A 23,547-nucleotide genomic window follows, 5' to 3' on the forward strand; every position below is an offset into this window, starting at 1 on the left:
AAGAGGAAGAAAAGATTCGAACAGTGAGCGGGCGAGGGAGTAAGAAGGAAATACGGGGCCAGGGAATGTGAGGGCCTGTTTAGGGGGCAGCCTCTACGAAGTACTTCCCAGGTGTCCTGAGACCGCCCTGAGTGGGCCCTGCCTCACCGTCCCCAGGCTCTCAGGTCAGCAGCAGCTTCTGCCTGGTCCCCGCAGTGCCACAGTCACTGTCCTCCCAGAATGTGTAGGCCCTCCTCCCCAGACCTCCCTCCAGCCTCTGCTGTGGACTTGCTGAGCTGATCTAAATGGAGAGAACTGGGATCCAGCATTCCAGAGAGGCTGATTTAGAGGAGATCACATTGCACTCTCTTGTGGCCGGGGCCCTCCTAGGAGGAGAGAGAAGACAGGAAAGGCCTGGCCACAGAGGACTATAAGCAGCAAGTAGCTTGTTAGCACAGAAAAAGAACACGGGTGATAAATAAAGCATTTTTATTGTCTCTTCCCAAGATGCACAGAGCTTCCCTTCGCCCCCAGGTAGGCCAGGAAGAGGACAGCAAGGAACAAAGATAAAACACACCTCCAGGAGGAGAGAGCAAGGTGGGCCTGAGGGGTGGGTAGGGGGGCTGAAAGGGCGTCTGGAGGTGGGGCAGGGGAGGAGCTGGGCAACTAGAGGGCCTGAGGAGGTGAGCATGAGGCTCAAGGAGCCCTGGCTGCAGCAACAAAGATGTCCTTGTATCCCTTGATCTCTTTGATCTCGTTGCTGCTGACGAGGACTTGGAGCTGGCGGGGTCCGGCTTTGATGGGGTAGAGGTCCACTTGAATTTCGATAGTGTGTCCGGCCACCAGAGTCCCAAGGCTGCAGGTCAAAAAGGGCCTGTTAGAGTCTGGAGTAACTGCTGGGGTGGGTGTTCTGGATTCTGCTCTCGGTCAGTAAGCACCTCCCACCCCACCCTACCCCACCCACGCCACTGACCGACCTCAACCTTTTCTGGAGGAAGGTGGGAGCAAGGAGGCATCATCCAGGAGACGAAGGACCATCCTGTGACCCCACGAGACTCCCCTTAGCAAAGACCAGCAGGAGACAGGTGGGTGGCCCTAGGACTCACTCATTTGATATCTGCCCATTGATGAGGCCACTGCCTTCCAGCACCATTGTGCAGTGACTCAGAGCCACCGAGAGGGTGTTGGTGAGCGAGACGCGGACTCTCAGGGCCTTGCCCACCTCGGCCCGCTCAGACACCTGTGCGGGGAGAAGACAAGAATATTGTGGGGACGTGGCCTCATTTCTGCACTCAGGTCAGAAAACTCCATCCATCTGTTGACCACCAGGGACTGCTTATTTAGGGGTTAAGATGCCGCAGGGGAGAGAACAGAAGCCCAGGGTATTCGTGGTTATCACATACCCTGGCCTGTCTTGGAAGCTCACAGTACTTCTGGAAGCCACCACCAATGGGGAATTGGCCCCAAGTTGAAATCTATCCCCTCCCCATCATCTAGCTCAGGATGGCAATTAGATTTCAACTTTAAGTGCCAGCTCCAATCTGTTAGTTGTGACTGATAGGAGTGCTGTGTTAAAAAGGATCTTGAGATTATCCTTCAATTAAAAAATAAATTTAAAAAAAAAAGGATCCTGAGGACAATCCAGAGTCAGTGAGAGTTGTGATTGATTAGTAATGTCTGACACAGGCATGGGATAAGGAAGTGGTGTCATATGTGCCATCCATGTGCCACCAATGATGTCATTCTGAGGCCAGGGTCCCAAGAAATGTTAATGGCAGAGCCCAGAGCTGACCCAGGTGTTCCAGACCCCAGCAGGATCTTTCTCCCACTCTGCTCTGTCTCCGTGTACATTAGCAGACCCACTCTGAGTTTTTCCAGGTGCACTCAGTCCATCATATGTGAGGGCTGTGTCATACGGCAATCATGACTTTGGTCTGTGAGTGGGAGGCAGGGGTGCCATCCTGCTCACTTCTCGAGCCACAGTGCCTAGCACAGTGCCAGCCATATGATGGCTATCTGGTAGACAAGTGCTGGACGGAAATGACTCGACCACCCAGATCCTACTGGGAGCATGTTCTGGCTCAATCAGAGAATCACAAAAGGAAGAACACACTGTGGCTCCCCTGGAACTCAAAGAAAAGAAACGAGTCCTTTCTACTCTAGTGAGCGTGCCAGAGTTGAACAAGATCAAAATAGCTTTGGTATCCAGCAGAGTCATACGAATAATTCCATGGTTCCTTAGCAATGTACTCAGTTGCTCAGTCACACCCAATTCTTTGCAGCCCCATGGACTGTAGCCTGCCAGGTTCCTCGGTCCATGAAATTTTCTAGACAAGAATGCTGGAGTGGGTTGCCATTTCCTACTCTAGGAGATCTTCCCAACCCAGACATCGAAGTTGTCTGTGTCTCCTGCGTCTCCTGCGTTGGCAGGCAGATTCTTTAACACTGAGCCACCTGGGAATCTCCTTCTTACCAACGGGGACCAGTTAATAGCCTAGTTGGCATCTGCTGTGTCTGCAGTGGATCCTGCTGTAACCAGGGCTCTGTGTAGTGGGCAGGGCCTCACTTCAGCCCCAGGCTTGCGTCTGCTCTTGTGATTCTGCCCAGCGCCCCCACCCCCCACCGTGGGAGGCTGCCTGACGACCTCACGGCCCAGGAGAAGACTGTCAGGTGGCCAGATGGTTTATGACGTGGAGTCAGTCGGTTCCCATTCCCCTTGGGGTGGAGCATGCTATTGGCAAATCCACCAGGTGTAGTCAGGTGAGGGTTAGGCCGTGGGTGAGTCTTCAGGTAAGAGGGCAAAGTGGGGGAGGGAGGCTTCAGAGGAAGGAAAACCCTGGTGATAGGAGCTGGGCATCATCCCCGCCCTCCTCCACTGACCCTTCCTCCACCTATATTCATTCCTTGTGCAATGGCCTTGCCCTTCCCTCAGGCCTCTGAACTGGAGATGTGAGGCTCACCTTTCATTTGTTTCTCTCTTCCTTGTCACCCCTGTCTTATCAGATGACAGGGAATTTGGCCTGAATCTCTCTCAAACCTGTCTACTCTACTCCATCTTCCAGACACTGCCTTTCTTGTCTCTTTGCCTTAAAATGCATTCATTTCCACCTCACTTCTCTAGAGTGTCTTCCTGTGTATCCTCCATAAAATGTCACCTCCTCTGGGAAGCCTTCCCTTTGCACAGAGCACAGAGACGACACCATACTGCACTCTAATCATCCATTTGGTGTCCAGAGTAGGGACTGTGTCTTGTTAGCTGCTGTACCCCCAGCCCCTGGGTTGGCTGAGTCAGAGGGCCCCCCCAGCCCCTTCTCTGTCCAGATGCCTTACCTCAATAGATATGTGGGGAGGCTCTAGGGAGATATCTTTTAAGACCAGCATGGACTTCCCTGTCTCCTCCACTTTGGCGATGCCAGACACGCGGATCAGCTTTTCATCCGTCAGCTTGTTTCTGTAATTGTTGTAAGGTAGCGAGAGCGGCCACTGTATATCTAAGCACAGACAAAATGCATTTTGAGTCCAGAAATGGGTCTCAGAAAGAAAGAGAGTGAAAATGTGTATGTGTGTGAGAGAGAATGAGTGTGCATCTACGTGTGTGTGTGTGTGAGAGAGAGAGAGAGAGAGTGCTTACCTTGCACCCCAGCCCCCTGAGGTCACAGCTGTGTTTCCCTGCTGGCAGCATCAGAGGTATAGTACCTGGCATTCAACCTCCTGTCAACAGCAGCTTCACTGCCTGATGTACGTGAGAATAAGTGTGTGTGTGTGTGTGTGTGTGTGTGTGTGTGTGTACTGGGGGTGACTTGTTCATGGCCCCAAGCTCCCTTCCCTGTAGATGCCTTTCCAGGCCTGCCTCATACTCACCCTCCCCAAAGTCCAGGGTCAAGTGCACTTTTTGTCTCCAGAGGGGCTCCCGGGTACCACCGTTGTGCAGCAGGGTCTGTGCACAGAAGCCCACCACCAAGTGGATGGGCCCCCGGGGGTGGGCTCTGTCCGCCACCCTCTGAGCATGCAGCTTCAGCAGCAGGTCCTGGCCCCACTCAGGCTTCCTGGTCAGGTGAAGATGCAGCTGTGCCGGATGGCCCACAGCGCCCCCAGACCCCAGCAGATCTAGGAAGGGTGAAGAGGTCCTCCGCACACCCAGCATTTTCTGGGAGGCCTTCATAAACACAGATCGCTCCTCAGGGGATCCTGACAGAAAGGAGAGCCAGGAAAGATATCAGTGGGGAGGAGTCAAGAGGAACAATGACCTTCTTGGGGAAACAAGGCACCCAGAAATTCCCAGACCCCCTCCCGAAGCCCCAACCCCAAGAATAGCTGCCGAAGGAGATGATACAGCCTCACAGCTGAGAACACAGGGATGGGTATTGCTGGCCGCTGGGCTCAGACCCTCGCTCAGTCATGGTCCCTTCACCTCTTGGTGCAGGGTTCTGTCACATATAGCCCAGGGATATCTCCTTGCCTCATAGAGTTGCCAAAAATTGGGGTTAAATGAGTTCCTGAATATAAACACTGGATGCTATTCTTAGTTGTCTTTTGAGGAGGAGGTGGTTGGGTTAGGTGGTGATGGTTTACACATGAGAGTCATCCTCAAACCCCTTGCCAGGCAAAGCAAAGGAGGTTACAGCTGCCCCCGTCCCTGCAAACCCTGGGGTCCCAGGCACCTTCTGGGTACTTGTAGGAGCTGGTGATGTTCTGGCGCTGGTCTGACCCTACCATCTTGGTGCTGATTTCCTTCCCGATGGAACTGGTGTTATGGGCCAGGATTTCCTGGGCCTGGCCATCCTTCAGTAGCCAAACGACTTCATCAGCGTTCACCTCGGCATACACAAATGGGGTATCGTAAGGCAGGTGGACCTCCCCTTCCCTGATGGCCTTCACGGAGGCAGGGCCACAGCGGAACAGCCCTGGGCAGGGAATAGGAGTTGTGGAGCACTAACTCGGCTGCTGACAGGTGGACCAGGGCCAGTGGGGCGTGGCCATGGGAGGCAGAGGAGGGAGGTGGGATGGGGAGAGGCAGTGGCATCAATGATGCTCCTCCACAGGGTGCTCTCCAGTTCCCACTAATTCACCTGATGCTCACAGCCACCCTGGGAAGCATCATCCTCATCTTCCCTCCGTTACAGGGGAGCAAACGACTGAGAGGTCCAGTGACTCACTGGCCCACCCAGCTGTCAATGGCTAAGTTAGACCCCGGACCCAAAGTTGTCTCTGCTACAACTTTGGAAAGTGGACGAAGTGGGAAAGGCATCGCTCCCTTTTGGCCTCCTGCTCATGGGGTCAGTCACTTTGATTGGCCTCCCCACAGAGCCCAGGCCCTTCCACAGTGGTCTTCACTCACCGCTGCTGGTCTGCTGGGGAGTGGGGTCCAGAACCTGCCACCCATTGTATCCTGGAGGAAGATCTTTCCGGATCATCCAGCACTCATTCCAGACATGGAAATTCCTGCAGAAGGCAGTAAGGAGAAAAGGGCTCACATTTTTAGAGGATTTGCCAGGTATCAGACCCTATACTGAGTGCTTTATATCATTGTTTCTTCTATTTTTTTTTACATTTTATTTGGAAGTAATTTCAAGCTCACAGTAAAGTTGCAAGGCTAGGATAAACACCATCAATATACCCAGTTCATCTATTGTTAGCATTTTGCTCCATTTGCTTTAGCACTGGCTTTCTTTCAGATGGAGATTTCCTAGATAGGGATCTTCCTTTACATACTCTTATACAGTTCTCAACTTCACACATTTAATATTCAGACTTTATCTACCTTATGGTCTATATTTCAGTGTTGTCAGTTGACCTAATTACGTCCTTTATGACATTTTTTTCCCACCCAATGCAGGATCACACATTGCATTTAGTTGTCCAATACCCTTTGTGTCCTTTGAACTGGAAGAGTTCCTCAGGCTCTGATTTTATCACATTGACATTTTGAACACAGCCTTGATTGATTGATTTTTATCAGCGTGGCCCTCATTTTGGACTCACTTGATGTTTCCTCATGATTAGGTTCAGGCTGTGTGTCCACAGACAGAATTCTACATGAGTGTATGTCCTCCCCAGATACACTACTGCTCATTGAGCCAGAGAAGTTTCAGCCCTTGAGGAGCTCAGAGAGGGAGGGAGTGCCAAGGACAGCAGCTAATTCTGATACAATTCAAAGGTCTTACCTGGAAACTGGCTGGAAAAGCAAAAACAGGAAATGAGATTTGGGGTGGAAGAAAGGAGAAAGGAACCAGGGGAAGCTACCAGAGATCAAAGAATAAAGGGACACATAGAGACACACACAGATGCCAGCTGGGAGGGAGAGTGGGGCAGGGAGAGGAGAGGTCGAGAGAGATCAGAGTACGTATGCAGGGACAGCTAGTCCTGGCTTTGCCCTGAGAGAGCAACAGAGAAATGTCCAGACAGACAGAAAGGCTCAATGAAGGAAGAGTAAGATGAGGTCAGTATTCAGAGGGCACACAATCTGTTCATTTGGTTGCCAAACTCACAGTACATTAACTCATAGTCTTCTATGTCTGAAATGAGCTTGAGGTGATGATCTGGTTAGCCAGAACTGCTTTCTGGCTGAGGACTTATTCTCTGAGCACTGGCAACAATGTATGGGGCAGTACTTCCTTAAGGCCAGAGAGCATCAGGTCAGAATTCTCCTGCCCTACCTGGAAGGAGCAGAGATCTGCAGGAGGCAGCGCCCCTTACCATATTTTGTCTCGTTTCTGAGTTGGCAGCATCTCTGCATGTTGGTCATAGTAGGTGTCGATGGTCAAGTTCGCATCCGAGTTGTGTGCAGAACGGAAATTGGAAACCACACGGGTTGGAACACCTAAGCATCTCATTACTAAAGAGAGGAAAAGTATGGGGGAATTACCAAATCCATTACCAGTGAATCACTGGTCTCACGTACATACTTTCTCAATTTTAAGCTGGAGGAGACAAAAAGGCCAAGGTGCTTGCAGATCCATACCTATACCGTCTTTATCCTCAGAGCACCGCACCCAGGCCCAGAAACCTTGTGGCCTACCTGTCCTATCCATGGTGTCCATTCCACCAGGAGAAAGAAATCACTTGAGGGTCACTTAAAACAATTAACAACAACCCAATTGATCATTTAGGGCTTTTCCCATTTAGCAGCTGTCCGAACCAAAAACAGAGAACCTACACATTTGATAATTTGATAGAAAAAAAAAATGAGACCTGTGCTGTGGTCAGAAGAGAAGCGGTGTGACCTTAAGTAGATGGCTTAACTTCTCTGGGCCTTAGTCCTTAGCTTATATGTAACAAAATGGAGTTGGACCAGATGACTTTCAGTTCTGAAATTCTGGATCTGTAACTCAATTCAAATGAAAGGGTTTGAAGGAGGTAAGAAAGAAATCAGAGTACAGATAGAAGAGCAAGATAGATTTATAGAGATACATGGAAGACATCAGCAACAAAGGAAATCTTGCATGGAGACGGAGGGAATGACCATCTTTGATAAGACAACAGCACCTTCTTGTGGCTTCTTTGGAATCACACAAAGCAGACATTATACTATCCTACTGCCACCCCCAGACACCGCTGATCAAGGGCAGATGAAATTAAGCCAAGAGCCAGATGTGACCTTTGAAACACAGGTCCCCACCTCTAAAGGCAAGGTGAGGAGTTTAGAGAGAGGTTTATCCCACCCCTAAGGAGCCTGGCATGATGCAGTGCATGGGGTCACGAACAGTCAGACATAATTTAGCGACTGAACAACAATCCTTCTTAGGAGCAAATGGTGCCCATTGAGGCTGCTATGGGGATGCCAATGCTTTGAAATGTAAGAGGACTATTAAGATTGGCCAGGCTTTTGTTTCGATTCATTCAAGAGCCCCAAAGGATGCCACCGGTCTGCAATCACCTGTCCACTCCTAGCACAGCTCCTGGGCTTTTCACAAATCTTTGACAGGGGTGAGAGTCAGACCAGGGCTGCGAGTGGCCAGAGGTAATTTGGCAGGAGCCGCTCACCCCTCATGTGAAGGCTGCAGATTCTAGGGACTGGCAGTGAAGAGGCCCGGGGGTGGAGCAAAGAGGCAGACCCAGACCTTCTCCCTCTCTTCACAGAGTCTAAAGGCCTGAGCCCTCCTCCTTAACTCCTGCCTGCTCGGGGACATCCCAGCCTAAAGCAAATCCGGCTGTACTAAGTGTTGGCACTGTGTTGAGCATTTTCCAATGAACACAAATGAGCACAGTGAGGTCACTTGATTTCAGCACTCATATTTAAACCTCTCCGCTGTCTGCAGCACCTGTCCATAACTGCCAAGCTGTGTTGCCCTTCTCATAAAATTCTAGAACTTTGGCCGCCGTCTCTGCCCTTCCCATTCTGTGCTCCCTCATTCTCCAACTCAGAGTCAACAAATCGGCTCAGTAAACATTTCTCGAGCCTCACAATGGAACAGGCAGCACTGTATCAGGTACTCCTGCCTCTTGGGGGAGGAGAAGCAGGCACCACAGTGCTTTCCATCCTTCCCTCATATTCACAGATAATCTGACTGATGACCTGGGACTAAATTATAAATAACTGATAAACGTATAAAACGTGGATGCTCCTTAAGGGGAGTTAACAAAGTAGTAAATCTCTTAATTGTAACTCCTCAAGAATCTCTCAGTGGTGTTTGGGAGGCGGCAGCTCTGCCTACAGGTGAGATCAGGCTTCCCCAGATCATCTGCTGGCACCTCAGGCTCCTCCCAACTTGCCCCTGACCCCAGGCTCATCTTGAGCTGAGGAGCCTGAGCCAGTGGCAGAAAGAAGCCAGTTTTGCCTCCACTTTGGGACCAGAAGCTCCTCTATGCAGGTGACCCTTCTAATAGTCTAACTGCTCCATCAAGGAGTCTGTGGAGTGATTGCAGCAGGTCAGCCCTTCACTGGATATTGCAGGGTTCCCTGAGACTAGTGAGTGTGCTGTTTAAGAGCTGAATGTCCACGACTCCTTAGCCGTAGGGCTGTAGACAAGCCACAATTAACCGAGGTGAGGTAGAGACAATCCCAGCCCGACCTCAGAGGGTTATCGTAAAGAGTCAATAAGCTAGTCTGCATTCCCACCCCGCCCTCCTCACTCACCCGTACACATCACAGCTGCAAAGACCCAGCACTGCCCGTACTTCACAGGCTGCCCGCCCCTGGCCGCCCACTGCCGCAGGATGGCCACGCTGCCCGTCCACTCCAGGGGGCTGACCCCCCGCGAGTAGTCCTCTCCCCAGTTCCCCTGCAGCACGCCGCTGTCGTCGTTGCTGTTGATCTGAAGAGGACAGAAAGATGAGTTTCCGCGGTGTCCTTCCTGGGGACGCTGGGGCGGGCCGGGGAAGCTTCCGGCCTTACCATGGCGCTCACCACCCTGCAGATGTACACCACGTCGTTCCGCTGCGAGTAGTCTTTGGACGGGTTCTTTAAGAAGTACAGGCTCTTGTTCAGAATCTCAAAGCAGATATCTATGATGTCCTCTTCAAACTTGCCGGGGAAGTCACGGAAGAACAAAGAGAAGAGTAAAAACGTCTAGAATTCTGAAGCCAACTCAGTAGCACTGACTTTTAGGGATGGTGTATGTGTGGTGGGGGTAGGTTCTAAATATCAGATCACGTCCTGCCTTCAAGGAGCTTATAAGTCAAGTTGGGAGTGTGTGAGATTCAGGATTTGAAGAGCTAACCTGTGTGTTTCTGATGGAGAATGTAAATGTAATTTAGAGAGATGAGAGTCAGTTTAAAGGAGCAGAAGACTACTGGAGCTGCTGGTCTTGGAAAGACTTAAGTAGACAGGAAGAGCTCTAGGTAGGGGTGTTCACTTGAGGTCTTTGGGTGGAGTGGGTACCAGAGAGAGAGGCTCAGAGATTTTCCTTCTGGAGGACTTGTGGGGTTAGGAAACGATCAGATGGATAAATGTAAGGCTAGGCATGTGAGGCGTGAGAAGAGCATGGACAGCCTTGGAGGCAGGTAGAGGGTTCAGCATGGATGGTGTGGGCACAGAAGACAGTGTAGACTCAGGACATACAACGGATATTTGTACATGCATCCTAACCCTTTTGACTATCAAATGCCCTGGTAGTTTTCTAAGTTTCAAAAAATTATACAGGTTGTTAGGGAACAGGAAACTGATCTTCCTCATCAAGGCTCCCTGCTTCCTGCCCCCACCCCACTCTCCCCTCCCAGGATGTGTGGGACAGGGCTGAGAAGGCAGTGGGAGGCAGAGAGAAACTATCCTAGCTATGGCTGGAGGTGGAGAGTAGAAAAGTTGCCCAGAGTCAAAGGTCCCCAGCTGTGTACTCTAACTGGATAATTAGTGTTGTTAAAGAACTGCATGTATTATTTTAGTTATAATAATGGATTGTGGTTTAGTTTTTCAGAGAGTCATCATCTTTTAGAACTATAGATGGAAGTATCAGTGAACTAAATGATGTGGTAATTTGCTTCCAAAAAATTCAGTGATGAGGTAGGAGGAATGGGGGCAAATATACCAGGGATCAGCAGTTTTTCTGTAAAGGACCAAATAATAACTATATTAGCCTTTACAGGCCATAGGGTCTCAGTCTCCACACGCAATTCTGCCATTGTGGCATGAAAGTAACTACAGATGATACCTCAGTGAATGAGCATGCCTGCGTTCCAATGAAGTGAAGTGAAGTGAAGTTGCTCAGTCATGTCTGACTCTTTGCGACCCCATGGACTGTGGCCCACCAAGCTCTTCCATCCATGGGATTCTCCTGGCAAGAGTACTGGAGTGGGTTGCCATTTCCTTCCCCCATAAAGGGGTATTATTAGACACCAAAGTTTGAACTTCATATAATTTGCATGTCACAAAACATAGTCAGCCCTCTGTATCAGTGGGTTCCGCATCCATGGATTCAACCAATAGAATAAAAAATATTAGGGGGAAAAAATTCTGAAAAGAAAAAAAAAATTCTGGAAAATTCCCCAAAAGCAAAACTTGAATTTGCTCCACAATTCCAGCAGCTATTTACATAGCGTTTACATAGTTTTAGGTATTATAAGTATCCAGAGATGATTTAAAAGTACATGAGAAGTTGTGCATAGGTTATGTGCAAATATTATACTATGCCATTTTATATAAGGGACTTGAGCATGCGTGGTTTTGGTATATGTGGAGACATCCTGAAACCAATGCCCTGAAAATACTGAAGGATGACTGTGGTTTTTTTTTTTTTTTAATTTTTGTTTTTTGGCAGTTTGAAAAGTATGAAAACCATTCTAAGCTCTTGGGCCATGCAAAAACAGGCAGTGGGCCACAGGCTATAGTTTGTAAATCCTTGATACAGATGAAACAAGAGTCACCATAAATTGATCACTATTGAAGGTAAGAGGTTCATGGAGGTTCATTAGAGTAGCCTGTCTACTTGTATTATGCTTTAAGTTTTTCATACAAAATATTAAAAACTGAGAAGAAAAAGCATTTCCCCTTCCTTCCTTGTGCCTCTCACTCTAGCACTACACAACCTGACTTCTATTAGTGGTACTTCACGAGCTAACAGAGTTGTCTAAGGCCCACTTCAGGTGACAGTGTTACCTGCCCGTAGTTCCAGGGCCAGGGGGTGATGAATCTTTCATGACCCTTGTAAACAAAGCCATAGTCCATCATGATATATTCCTGCAGCAGTGTTTCACTTGGCAAGTAGACGTCGTCCTCTGAGCAGTTAAGAGTAGCAGAGGGGACAAAACCCCAAACCAAAAAATAAACAGTAATAAAATTAAAATACAGTAACAACAGTATCTTCCTGGATAATCAGAGAAGCAATGGGTTGATGGCAATAGAAATCAAGACTGGGCTCCTTAAAAGTCTATGTGCTTTTCTAGAGGCCAGCAATATAATCTATACTTTAGAAAGAGATCATCTTCTCTTGGTTGTAAAAGCAGCAAGCTGATCTTAGAGATTTGGAAAATATGGATGATGGAAAGAGGACAATGAAGATCACCCCTTCCCACTACTGAGACACCCATCATTACATTTTGGTGTAACCTGTCTGCACTTTCTTTTTCTGCACATATATGTAATTAAGATCATATGTGTTCCATTTCCTAATCGATTTCATTTAACGTCAAGCCATGAACTTAACTTTATCATGCCATTAAAAATTCTCTGCGAAGGTGATTTTTAGTGAGCATATGGTAACACATTGCATAGATGTCCAGCAGTTTATCTTCAGGACTTTCTAAGTAGACCCTCACAGAGCATTCCCAATGAATCAGTTAGCATTACAACCTGTGAACACGTTATACCTGCACTCCAAGGGTTAAAAAGTAGGATGAAGTTCCCCAGAGGGTGGGTCGTGCTATGACTTGGGTCCTGAGAGATCTCCATCTTCAGAGAGTAGGGACCAATGACTGCACTAGGCGGTGTGAAAAGGGAGACAAAGAGCGAGTTGGCCTGAACGGTGAAGTCAGAAGCACTCCAGCCATTGCCTTGTCGGGCCTGGGTGAGCAAGAAGGTGGCTCGGGTTCCCAGCAGCTCCTTGGGCGCTGGTCCTGTGTAGGAGAGAACGACTCTGCAGTGAGGCTCAAAATCTATGTGACATGATTGCTGGGGAACTGGAAGGACCCTTACCTCCTCCCACAACTTGCTAATCCTTTTACTGCCACTATGTGTCCTCGGACAGACACTTAACATCTGTGTAGTGATGGTCGTGTCCGACTCTGCAACCCATGGACTCTAGCTCACCAGGCTCCTCTGTCCATGGGATTCCCCGGGCAAGAATACTGGAGTGGGTAGCCATTCTGTTCTCCAGGGGATCTTCCTGACTCAGGGATCAAACCCAGGTCTATTGCATTGGAGGCAGATTCTTTATCATGTGCATGCATGCTAAGTCGCTTCAGTCGTTTCTGATTCTTTGCGACCCTATGGACCATAGCCCGCCAGGCTCCTCTGTCCGTGAAATTATCCAGGCAAGAATACTGGAGTGTGTTGCCATGCCCTCATCCAAGGGATCTTCCTGACCCAGGGATTGAACCCACGTTTTTTATGTCTCCTGCATTGGCAGGTGGGTTCTTTACCACTAGCGCCACTTGGGAAGCCCCTTTACAATGCAGGCCTCAGGTTTTTTTGTTTTTATCCTGTAAAATGGGATCATAGTAGTACCCACCTGAAAGTCTTGTCACGAATTAAATGAGATAATGTGCATGAATTTTTAGCACAGTGCCTGTTGCATATTTAAAAGTTGTCTGTTATTATCACAATCTTAGTTGACTGAGTCAGCCAGATCTTAAGTGGACTGATAGGGATCTGGGGGGTCCCAGGAGAAGAGAGGGGAGGGTGGTTCAAAAAGGAGAGGCAGGGGCCCTATAGATGACCTTTGCCTCGGGGAGGGGTGGGCTTACCTGTCTCAGCCACAAAGGTGATGGAGTCCTTCTTCGAGTGGAAGGGACGGTTGAAATGCAGCTGGATGCTGAAGGACTGGCTACGGCGCACGATGAGCCGCTGGAGGCCCATCTCCTGTGTGTGATGCTCCTGGTTGTTCTTGGCGCTCTGCAGGTCGACGGACCTGAGCTCCAAGGCTACCACTGCGGGGTGAGATGGGGCAAGGGGACAGCCGTGGCTTCCTGGGCTCAGCGTTCCCAACACTTTTCAACATTTCTGTTGCACCTGGCTCTGACTCGGTTATGATTGCTGTCCAGATCTTAGACCTCTGCACCCTGTTGCCTAGTTTCAGGACTCAGAGAGCAATTCAGCACCATGATTCCAGTGACCTCTGAACCTAGCTCAAGAATTGAGGTCCCAGACAACGCAACATTTCCAGATAACTGAAACTTAACCCTTGAAGTGCCATCTTGTAGTCTTAATCACTTTTGTTGACAAGCTTTCTAAAAATTGCTCTATTATCCTGATGATAGAAGAAAGAGCATACTAAAATCTTGTATGAATTAAGTCAAAGACTGGCGGCTACAGTCCACAGAGTCCCAGAGAGTCAGACACAACTGAGTGACTAGCACTTTCTAAGTCAAAGAACTGACTGGAGGCTGGGACCTCAGCTACAGGCAAGTCCCTGCTTGAGGATGTGGGTGCAGGTGGGTACCACAGGGTTATTTACAGCTTAACTTCTTACTTCTCAGCCACGTTCCAGGTGGATGAGGGCCCTGGCTGCTGCCTGAGATGTATACTTAATGTATAATCTTAAAAGTCTCAAAGCAAAATAGGCAAGGTGCAAGATGTCGCCATCTTGGCTGTGAGACCTTGAGCAAGTCACTTAAGGTCCCTGGACATCAGTGTCCTCGGCTGAAAAGTGGTGATAACGTGTGCCCACCTCCTGGGGTTCACGTGGGCATTAAGTGAGGATTCACATAAAGACCTTAGCGTGATGGCAGGTGCAGGCTGAGCACTCAGTCATCAGCAGTTGCTCTTAGCACTGGTGGCCTCAGGTTGTGTTTGCTTTGCTGTTTTTGCTGGTGATAAAAATTCATTCAGTCCTTTCCCCCCAGTAGTACATGAGTTACCTCAGTGGTTCTAAACAGGGGAATTTTTGCCCCCTGGAGGACATTTGGCAAAATCTGGAGACATTTTTGGTTGTCACAACTGGGGGAGAGACAGGCATCTAGAGGGTGGTTGCCGGGGATGCTGCCAAACAGCACCCTAAAGGAAAAACTCATGTTTGCTCCAGCCAGGTTTTGTGCCATTTGCAATTTGAACTCCTTTTTCACAAAGGTTCTTTACAATTTCACTAAACGAGTTCACTTTGATGGTTTTAGCCTGTCTTTGTTACCTGGTTGAATTTTTTTTTTTGAGTCCTAATTCTTTCACCCAAACACTTTCTCTTGCCATCTGGGAACTGGCTGAACTGTCTTCCAGGTTGTCGTCTACATCTTTGGTCATACGATGATTTAAACATTAAGGGTTAAATCCAAGGCCAGTGGAGTATTACCGTTGGAGCTTCCTTCCACATTAACACTGAGCCATTAGGAAATACTCTGTAAGTAGAGCTGTTCAGCTAGCTGTGACTACATCTAATTCTTTATGTGAGGAAACTGGATTAGGTGTTTTGTTTTGTTTTCTTTTTTTTTTTTTTTTTTTTTTTGGATTAGGTGTTTTTATATTTTCTTCACAGTCTAAAGTCAAATTCAGCTCTCATTTTGCATCTTTCTCACAAATTTGTGAAACATCTGGCTGAAAACAGAATGTGTACAATGCTCCCTTGACCTTCCCCCCCAGCCCAGTAACAATCTTTCCTTGAGGCAGATTCAAAGATGAATCACTGGATCAAATAGTACAACATTTTTCAACCTCTTAAATGTAACATAGGCACTTAAATAGTTATATTATTGGAACCAGAAAATTCAGGGCACAATCCAAGACAGATGACTGTGAATAATTAGACAGCATTTTGTAAACATTTCTAACCTGTTAGTAGTTTGTGAAATTAATTGAGAGAAATGTCACCAATATTTTTTTTAAAGAGTAGAATAGAAAATATCACAATGCATCCTACATTAATTATGTTCACTTAAAATAATTATGCATTTAGCTCACTGAAGTGCTTTTCATGTCAGGGAGACAGTGACTTCAGAGAACCAAAGGGAGGGCCTTCAAGAGAGGAAGCAAAGAAAGCCAAGAGGATCAACAAGAAATTCAACAAAACAGGAAATCAAGCAGAATCAATTAGTAAAAAAAAACTGTAAAAAACAACATGGTAACGCCCACAAGGCTGTCTCACCTTGGCCACCAGCCCACAGGGGTTAATGACGAGTAAGATTAGAAATAAGCCGCGGCTGCATGACTCCTGGTGCTTGACTAACACAAAGACAAGGATATAGAAGGATCAAAATATATCCCCATGTATTATGAGTCTTAAAGTGAATAGAGACCTTAGAGCAGCTGTCTGCTTGCAATGAGCTCTGAGGTGCCAACCTCTTTGACCTCTTGACCTCAAAACACTTGGACCCCCCATATCCCCCTTGGGTCTTGGCTCAGACGTAACCATCACACAGGGACTTAACCACTGAACACGATGCTCCATCCTCTGCCCTATGATCATCTGCCATCACAGCAGCCTTTTGCCTTTCTGCAGAGCACACTTCATAGCATCTAGAATCAGTTTCAGGAAGCAGAAACCTTGGCCATCTTCTCACCCCTGGGCCCCTCCCTCATTGCCTAGAATGAACCATTGTTCCTAATTGCTGATAATTGCAGCTGATGTTCGCTGAACGCTTACCACATGCTAGGCACTGTCTGAAGTGTCTGAAATCATTTCCGTTCTCTCAGCCACTCTGGGATGGAGGTGTTCATATTGTCGCCCCCATGCAGCAAGGACAGAGCTGGGATCAAACCCCCGTAGGCTGACTCTAGAGCCTGCCCCCTTAACCTCCACAATCTCCTGCCTTCCCTGGTGGGTGCTCGGAGATGTTTGCATGGATGGATATGTGTGAAGTACAAGGAGAATAACCTGGCAGGACGACAGTGGGGCTGTAGAGAAGGAGAGAGAGAGAGAGAGGCCTTCGAGGACAGCAGGGTCAGGATGAGGAGTGGTTTGACTCCAGGCTGAGATGCTGCTATTTGCTCAGTAGTAATGTGTGTAACGGAGAAGGAAATGGCAACCCACTCCAGTACCTTTGCCTGGAAAATCCCACGGACGGAGGAGCCTGGTAGGCTACAGTCCATCGGGTTGCAAAGAGTCGGACACGACTGAGCTACTTCACTCACTCACTCACTCAATTTGTGTAACTCTCCCTAATGGGAAGATAAAATGTTACGCCTTTTTGAGGGCAGTTTATCAACATTTCTTATGAAATGAAAGAATGCCTTGAAACAAATTCCTTTGATCCACAAATTCCTCTTCTAGAAATTTTTCCTAAGAAAAATCACAATTTGTGTGTAAAAGTATAAACATAAGGATATTCAATGCAACCCAAATATCCCACAATAAGAACTGGATGTTGTTGTTCAAGTTGCTGAGTTGTGTCCAACTCTTTATAAGCCCATGGACTGCAGCATGCCAGGCTTCACTGTCCTTCACTATCTGTCTCCTGGAGTTTGCTGAAACTCATGTCCATTGAGTTGATGATGTCATCCAACCATCTCATCCTCTGCCATCCTCTTCTTTTGCCTTCAATCTTCCCCAGCATAAGAGTCTTTTCCAATGAGTCAGCTCTTCACATCAGGTGGCCAGAGTAGTGAAGCTTCGACTTCAGCATCAGTCCTTCCAATGAATATTCAGGGTTGATTTCCTTTAGGTTTGATCTCCCTGCAGTCCAAGGGACTCTCAAGAATCTTCTCCAGCACCACAGTTTGAAAGTATCAATTCTTTGGTACTCAGCCTTCTTTATGGTCCAACTTTCACATCCATATATGACTACTGGAAAAACCATAGCTTTGACTAGACGGAACTTTGCTGGCAAAGTGATGTCTCTTCTTTTTAAGATGCTTTCTAAGTTTGTCCTAGCTTTCCTTCCAAGGAGCAAGTGTCTTTTAATTTCCTGACCACAGTCACTGTCCACTGTGATTTTGGAGCCCCCCACAATAAAATCTGTCACTGCTTCCACTTTTTCCCCTTCTACTTGCCATAAAGTGATGGGACTGGATGTCATGATCTTAGTTTTTTGAATGTTACATTTTTAGCCAGCTTTTTCAGAATTGAATACGTAAAGTTTATCCCTCTCATCCTAATGTAATCAACAAAAGGACAAACGATATGGGGAAATAATTCATGCAACTTTAGAAAGCAACACAGAAAATTAAAAAAAAAAAACAGTATGTTAACAGATTAACTGCAGGTGGTAAAATTATGGGAAATTTTTCTTTCCTTTGAGTTTTTTCTGTCAGCCCAGCATTTGCTTTGAACATGTATTCCTTTTGCTTTAAGGAAAAGTGTTGCTTTGATTAAAGGCAGGTTTTTGAGGAGTGTCATGATCATAGCTGTGCTTCAGAATTAATCCAGACCAGAGGGAAACAAGACTAGGCTATGAAAAAAAAAAGACTAAGCTATGAAGGGCAGTAAGAATTCTATTGCAATAATCTAGGCAAAAGGCTAATGAGATCTCGGCAAAGGCATTGGTAGGAAGAAAGGAGGAACCACCCTGGTGTATGCGAGGGACTGGTGGCCACAGGCATGCAAGCTGGTAAACCTCTGGTGAAGTACCTTGACTTCTTGGGCTTCCTAAGGCCTCGGCTAATTCGGATGCAGACTAGGGCAAGTTGAAAGAATCCACTGCCCACAATGTCCCAGGCAAGCAGGCTACTAATAAAGGTCAAGAAAGCTCCAGACAGAGGTAGTGAAGGGGACAAGACGGCCCCTGGTACAGTCAGCAGAGGGAGCGGACACCTGCCATTGAATGTCAGGTGGACTCAGCTCCTTTACTTCTCCTGCCTTTGTCCCTGCAATTAGTCCAATTCTCCATCAACGTCTTTTATTTTTCCACTTCTCATTGTTATTGTCAGTTTGGGACTTTGATTAACACTTCATTCTTTCTCATCTCTTTCCTTTTAAGAAATATGAAAGGGCACTTCTGTGTGAGAGCTTACAAAGATTCCTATGTGATGAGATTACTACTGAGCATTTCTGTATAAGGATGAAAATGTCTCACTACCTAAAGATGCAAGTCCATTCCTTAGCCAAGCAGTCAAGGCCCTCCACGATGGGGTCCTAACACATGTATCCAGCCTTACCTCCCCACAGCCCATAAATAAACCGTACTTCCCCTGTGTGTATTGGGGTCTCCCAATAGATTGAGCCCAGCTTTACCTCTGGATGGGCCTGCCCCTCCACAACCTGTGTGTGTCCACATTGTACCCATTCTTCAAGCAAACTCAGCGTCCACTTCCTTGTGAATCCTTCCCTGTTATTTTAGGATGGGGCGCACCTGTAACAAGTTTCATATCTTGCTGACATTTACTGAGTGTTATTAAGCGCCAGGCTTTATGTGTGTTATGCATTATCTCTCTCTATCCCTACAACTACCCAACAAGATATTACAAATTCCATATTACGGGTGAACAGACAGAGGATTCAGGACGTTAAGTAACTTGCCCGGGATCACCTACCTAGTAAGTGGCAAAATTGTCATTTAAACCTAGACAGTTTGATTGTAGAACCTAGTTCTTAAGTTGGTTTGGAGGTTTTCACTTTCTTTTACTTTCCAAATAAATGACCATTGTGCTTTATTCAAATAAAAACATAACATACAGACCTGAGAGGAGCAACTCCGGTGGAAGAACTGGGGTGGGGGTTCCCTTGACTGCCCTGTAGAGCCCTGTGGGTCTGAAGAACACAGTGGAAACTGCAGTCCCTGTTAACCTCCTCATCCTACATTGCCAGCAAATCAAGGAAGAACAAGCTCCAGCACCTGCCTGGTCTGTTGCCCTGCTCTTCAATTTCTTAGGCTTGGAACCACTTTTCTATCAGTTAATCATGTCCTACTATGTTGTTTCTTTGAAACATTATTTTCATTTAATGGTGTCTACATGATTATGTTGTTTGATTGCTTCCACTCAGTACTCAGCAATTCAAATGGCTGCTGGCAGGAGAAAAGTGTTACTTGACTGGCTGTACAAGTTAAATTATTAGGTCTTTTACAGCAAATGTAACAAAGGATGAATATCCATTATATATAAAAGTTGCCATAAATATTAAGAAGTCTTGCTATAATCAGAGAAATGCAAATGAAAACAATAATGAGATTCCATCTTTGATCCATTCAGAAATGCTTAAAAGAATAACAATCTATTTTGTGAGGGTATATGGAAATGGACTGTCTCCTATATTTCATATATGGTGTGAGTATAAATTCATATAGACTTTGTAGAGAAAATTGATTGATACTGAAGGGTAGCAGATTATGTCATCCCCAAATACACCACTTTAGGATAAAGATTATTTTGAGCCGAAGGCAATTGAGAAGCAGCAGATAAAAGAAAAGCTCTCTGCCCTCTGCTATTTGCCTAAAAGCAGGACTTAATTTGTGAAGGCTCCCCAGGCTTCCCCAGTGGTTCAGTGGTAACGAATCTGCCTGCCAGCGCAGGAGATGCAAGAGACGCGGGTTCGTTCCCTGGGTTCGGAAGAACCCCTGGAGCAGGAAATGGCAATCCACTCTAGTATTCTTGCCTGGAAAATTCCAGGGACAGGGGAACCTGGTGGGCTATAGTCCATGGAGTTGAAAAGAGTCAGAAACAACTGACTGAGCACGCACACCCCCACCCCTCTACAAGGAAGGACAGAAGTTAATCACCAGTGACAGCTCTAGACCCTCATCAACCCAGAGATAGCCCCAGAGGAATCTATATAACAATGTATTAACTAACCCTTATCTTCCATTAGTTCCCTCCTATAATTTACCTTCCAACAATCTACTGCCCTAGAAACTCAAAGTCCTTCTCTTTTGTTTTGTCCTTTTGTCATTTTCTAAAAATGTATGTTCTCTTGTTAACATGATGTATAAGCCCAAGTTCTCACCACCCCTTTGAGTTACTCATCACAGAGTGCTTCTTTGTACATGTGCAGTGCACATGTTAATAAACTTCTTTTTTTCTGTTAATCTGTTATTTGCCAATCTAATTTATAGGTCCCCAGCCAAAAAGCCTAATTGGGAGAGGGAAAAATGTTAAGTTTTCCCTCCTCTACAAATATCCATCAAAACTTAAGTGGATATTGTATTTGGTCCAATAGTTCTTCTTTTAGAAATCTTTCACATAAATATGCAAAGTTATATTGACAGGGGCATGTATTGCAGCATTGTTTATAAGAGAAAAATATTGGAAACAATCTAAATGTCCAGGAATAAGGCATAGTACAAAAAAATTAATTTATTAAAGAAATTGTATTTATATGCCCAGAATGGAAAACTGTAATTATTTAGACCAATTGATAAACCAATATGCACCAGCCTGCAAAGATTTCTGAGATATATGATTAAGTTTTTTAAAAAGCAAGTCATCAAATAATATATATTATATAATTTTATTGTATAAAACAATTTTATATAACCTAGTGTTATTTAAAAGCAGTTAGCCAAATTGTTGACAGTTCTTTCCAATGAGGAAGGAGGAGGATTGGGAGTACATTGTACATAAAAGGGGACTTGGGGATTTTTATCCTAAAATATGAACTTTTTACATTTTATAACAAGCATTTTTGTGTGTGTATATTACTTGGTTAGTTAAAGCATAATATGTTAAAAGATAATATAACATTTTAGGCTTACAGTAATTGGGGATAGCCGAGGGGGGAAATACCCTAGAATTTAGCACAAAAGTACTCTGGAATCTAGCATAAGAACAAGTCTCTGGAGAAGGCTCTACTAAACTCTGGCTTATATAAAAATACCGTGCGTTTCTCTAATTTCTAATAGTTTATATAATATATAATTTAGAACACAGCTTTAAGAACTGCACACTCCATCTTAGTGGCTCCCCTGGCAGGCCCGGTGAGTCTGTCTGCCAGCTGACCTGGCCTGCCAGGCCCTCCTTCTCCGTCCCAGCAGCAGAGTGGCTACAGCTCGGAGGGGGCCTGAGCTCAGGGCCAGGGCAGCTCTGTAAGGAGCAGCCGGACCAGGAGAGGTCTCGGATCCTGGAAGTGGTCCTCCCTCAGCTCCAGAGTCAGCCATGGAAACGACCTCCCGAGTACCAAAGGCACCCTGTGGGCCTCCTCAGACCTTCCAAAGTTATTCCAGTCCCAGGATGTTAAAGCAAAGATGGTCCATAGCTTCAAGGTTAAGCTGAATCCATTCAGAAGAAAGGAATGACTGTATGATTGTGCCAAGGTCTGATTGAAGATGAGGAAACAGGAGGAAGGGGGCAGATTGAACAAAGAAAGAGCGTCAATTCAGGGTCTCCTGTCTCTGCTGTTCTCCTCCTGCCCTCTCCAAACGCCTCCCTTATCTTGACTTAGCACCTCAGAAAAGTCAGATTCCCAGTACTCACCCTGATCCATCTCCCTCCTTCTGTCAGCCAAGGCTTTCAACTAATCAGCATTAAGACTCTAGACCAACTTGGCTCTCTAAGCATTTAGTCATCTCACTAGAACCTTTCCCTCCATCCTGAGGCGGGTGGGGCAAGCATTTCCTCCTCCTCCTCCTAGTACTCCTCCTGTTCTTACGTTTCCCGTTGTTCCGGGTACCTCTTAGCTTAAGGAAAAGAGCTTCTGTCGAAAGCCTTTTTTAAAATTGCTGAGGGATTTGTTTCTGAGGTCTCCTTTTTAAGCTGAGAGTGAAGTGATGTGGAAGGCAAGGCGTGGTTTGGATCTGTCACTTTCTGCCTTTGTCACTTCAAGGCTTGGGACCCAATTCACTCTAAGTCAAGGAGAGAGATGAGGAAGGAACGGAGCTACCCTCTGGAAGGTTATTCACGAATAGCCATAGGACCAGAGAACTTTGCATCCTGCATCTTTAATGAGTATATTAAAATGGTGTATTATTGTGCTATTGGTTAAAAATGATCTGACAAACTTTCCAAGGACAAGGGGGAATGCCTATAATATAAGGTTAACTGGAAGAAAAAAGCAGGAAAGAAATAATGCAGCTTATTCCAATGTTGTAAAAACTGTTATTTGTGCAGGTGGACCCATTTTTAAAAGACAGAAGTAAATACCATAAACTGCTCTTTTGTGAGAGCAGATTGTGAATGATTGCGATTTCTTGACTTATACTTTTCTTAATTAAACAAATCCACAGTGCGAGGGTAGGTCTTCCCTGCTGGCTCAAATGGTAAAGAATCTGCCTGCAATGCAGGAGACCCAGGCTTGATCCTTCGGTTGAGAAGATCCCCTGGAGAAGGGAATGGCTACCCACTCCAGTATTCTTGCCTGGAGAATTCCATGGACAGAGGAGCCTGGCAGGCTACAGTCCATGGGGTCATAAAAAGTCAGACACAAATGAGTGACTAATGCACACGCATAGTGCAAGGGTAACATGTTTTAATAAGGGAGGAAAAAAAAATTTTTCTTTTTTTGCTGCACCACTCAGTATTTGGGACCTTAGTTACCTGGCCAGGGATTAAACCCATGTCCGCTGAAGCAAGCACAGAATCTTAACCACTGGACCACCAGGGACATCCCAGGGAAAAAAAAAAAATAGAAAAAGTGAGAAACGTAGGAGGAGGACCATGACTGGAGATCTGGGCCTGAGTATTCCACCAGACTGACAGTTTAAAGAGAGAAGCGGAAGCATCCAGTCAACAATCCTGGAGGAAGCATTTAGTTTGGTAAAATAATAGTACTGCAGAGAAAACAGAGAGACGTTTACATATTTACTGATCATTGTCCAAGGTATGTAAGAGGCGCCTAATTGCCTGGGTTAATCTGTGTGATTCATCACACATTTCTGTGCCTATTATAACGAAAGCTTTCTGTCATATCCTTTGCCTTTTTAAAATGTGTTGAGTGTGTTAAGGAAATAGTCCTAGTTGGATACACTGAACTCGCTCGTGTCAGAGGGCTGTATACATTTTGGTAAATTTCCTTCTCGTTATTTTGTCTATGCTGAGATGGTTTGTTTTCTTCCCATAGTTGCAGTCATCCTGTATTTTAAGATAGAACTTATTTAAAATGATAATTTCCATATAAGACAATTTGCCATTCTACTTGAAAATATGACCTTAAACAATATAATGACTTTTGCCTTGTAAAATAAGCT

General features: G+C 46.2%; 1 protein-coding gene across 1 annotated transcript; it reads right to left on the reverse strand.

Moving 5' to 3' along the window:
• Positions 1 to 675: 675 nt before the first annotated feature.
• On the reverse strand, positions 676 to 21,522 carry TGM7 (transglutaminase 7). The gene is made up of 14 exons (XM_065906071.1): positions 21,365 to 21,522; positions 16,290 to 16,390; positions 13,315 to 13,497; positions 12,220 to 12,465; positions 11,510 to 11,628; positions 9,314 to 9,442; positions 9,056 to 9,233; positions 6,676 to 6,814; positions 5,318 to 5,421; positions 4,641 to 4,883; positions 3,841 to 4,167; positions 3,310 to 3,470; positions 1,086 to 1,219; positions 676 to 835 (listed from the first exon to the last, which is right to left on the reverse strand). Exons 1-14 carry the CDS (start codon positions 21,520 to 21,522, stop codon positions 676 to 678), a joined length of 2,382 nt encoding a protein of 793 aa, XP_065762143.1.
• Between the last annotated feature and the right edge of the window lie 2,025 nt (positions 21,523 to 23,547).

The sequence above is a fragment of the Muntiacus reevesi genome, chromosome 15 (assembly GCF_963930625.1).
Source record: "Muntiacus reevesi chromosome 15, mMunRee1.1, whole genome shotgun sequence".
Taxonomy (NCBI): Eukaryota; Metazoa; Chordata; class Mammalia; order Artiodactyla; family Cervidae; genus Muntiacus; species Muntiacus reevesi.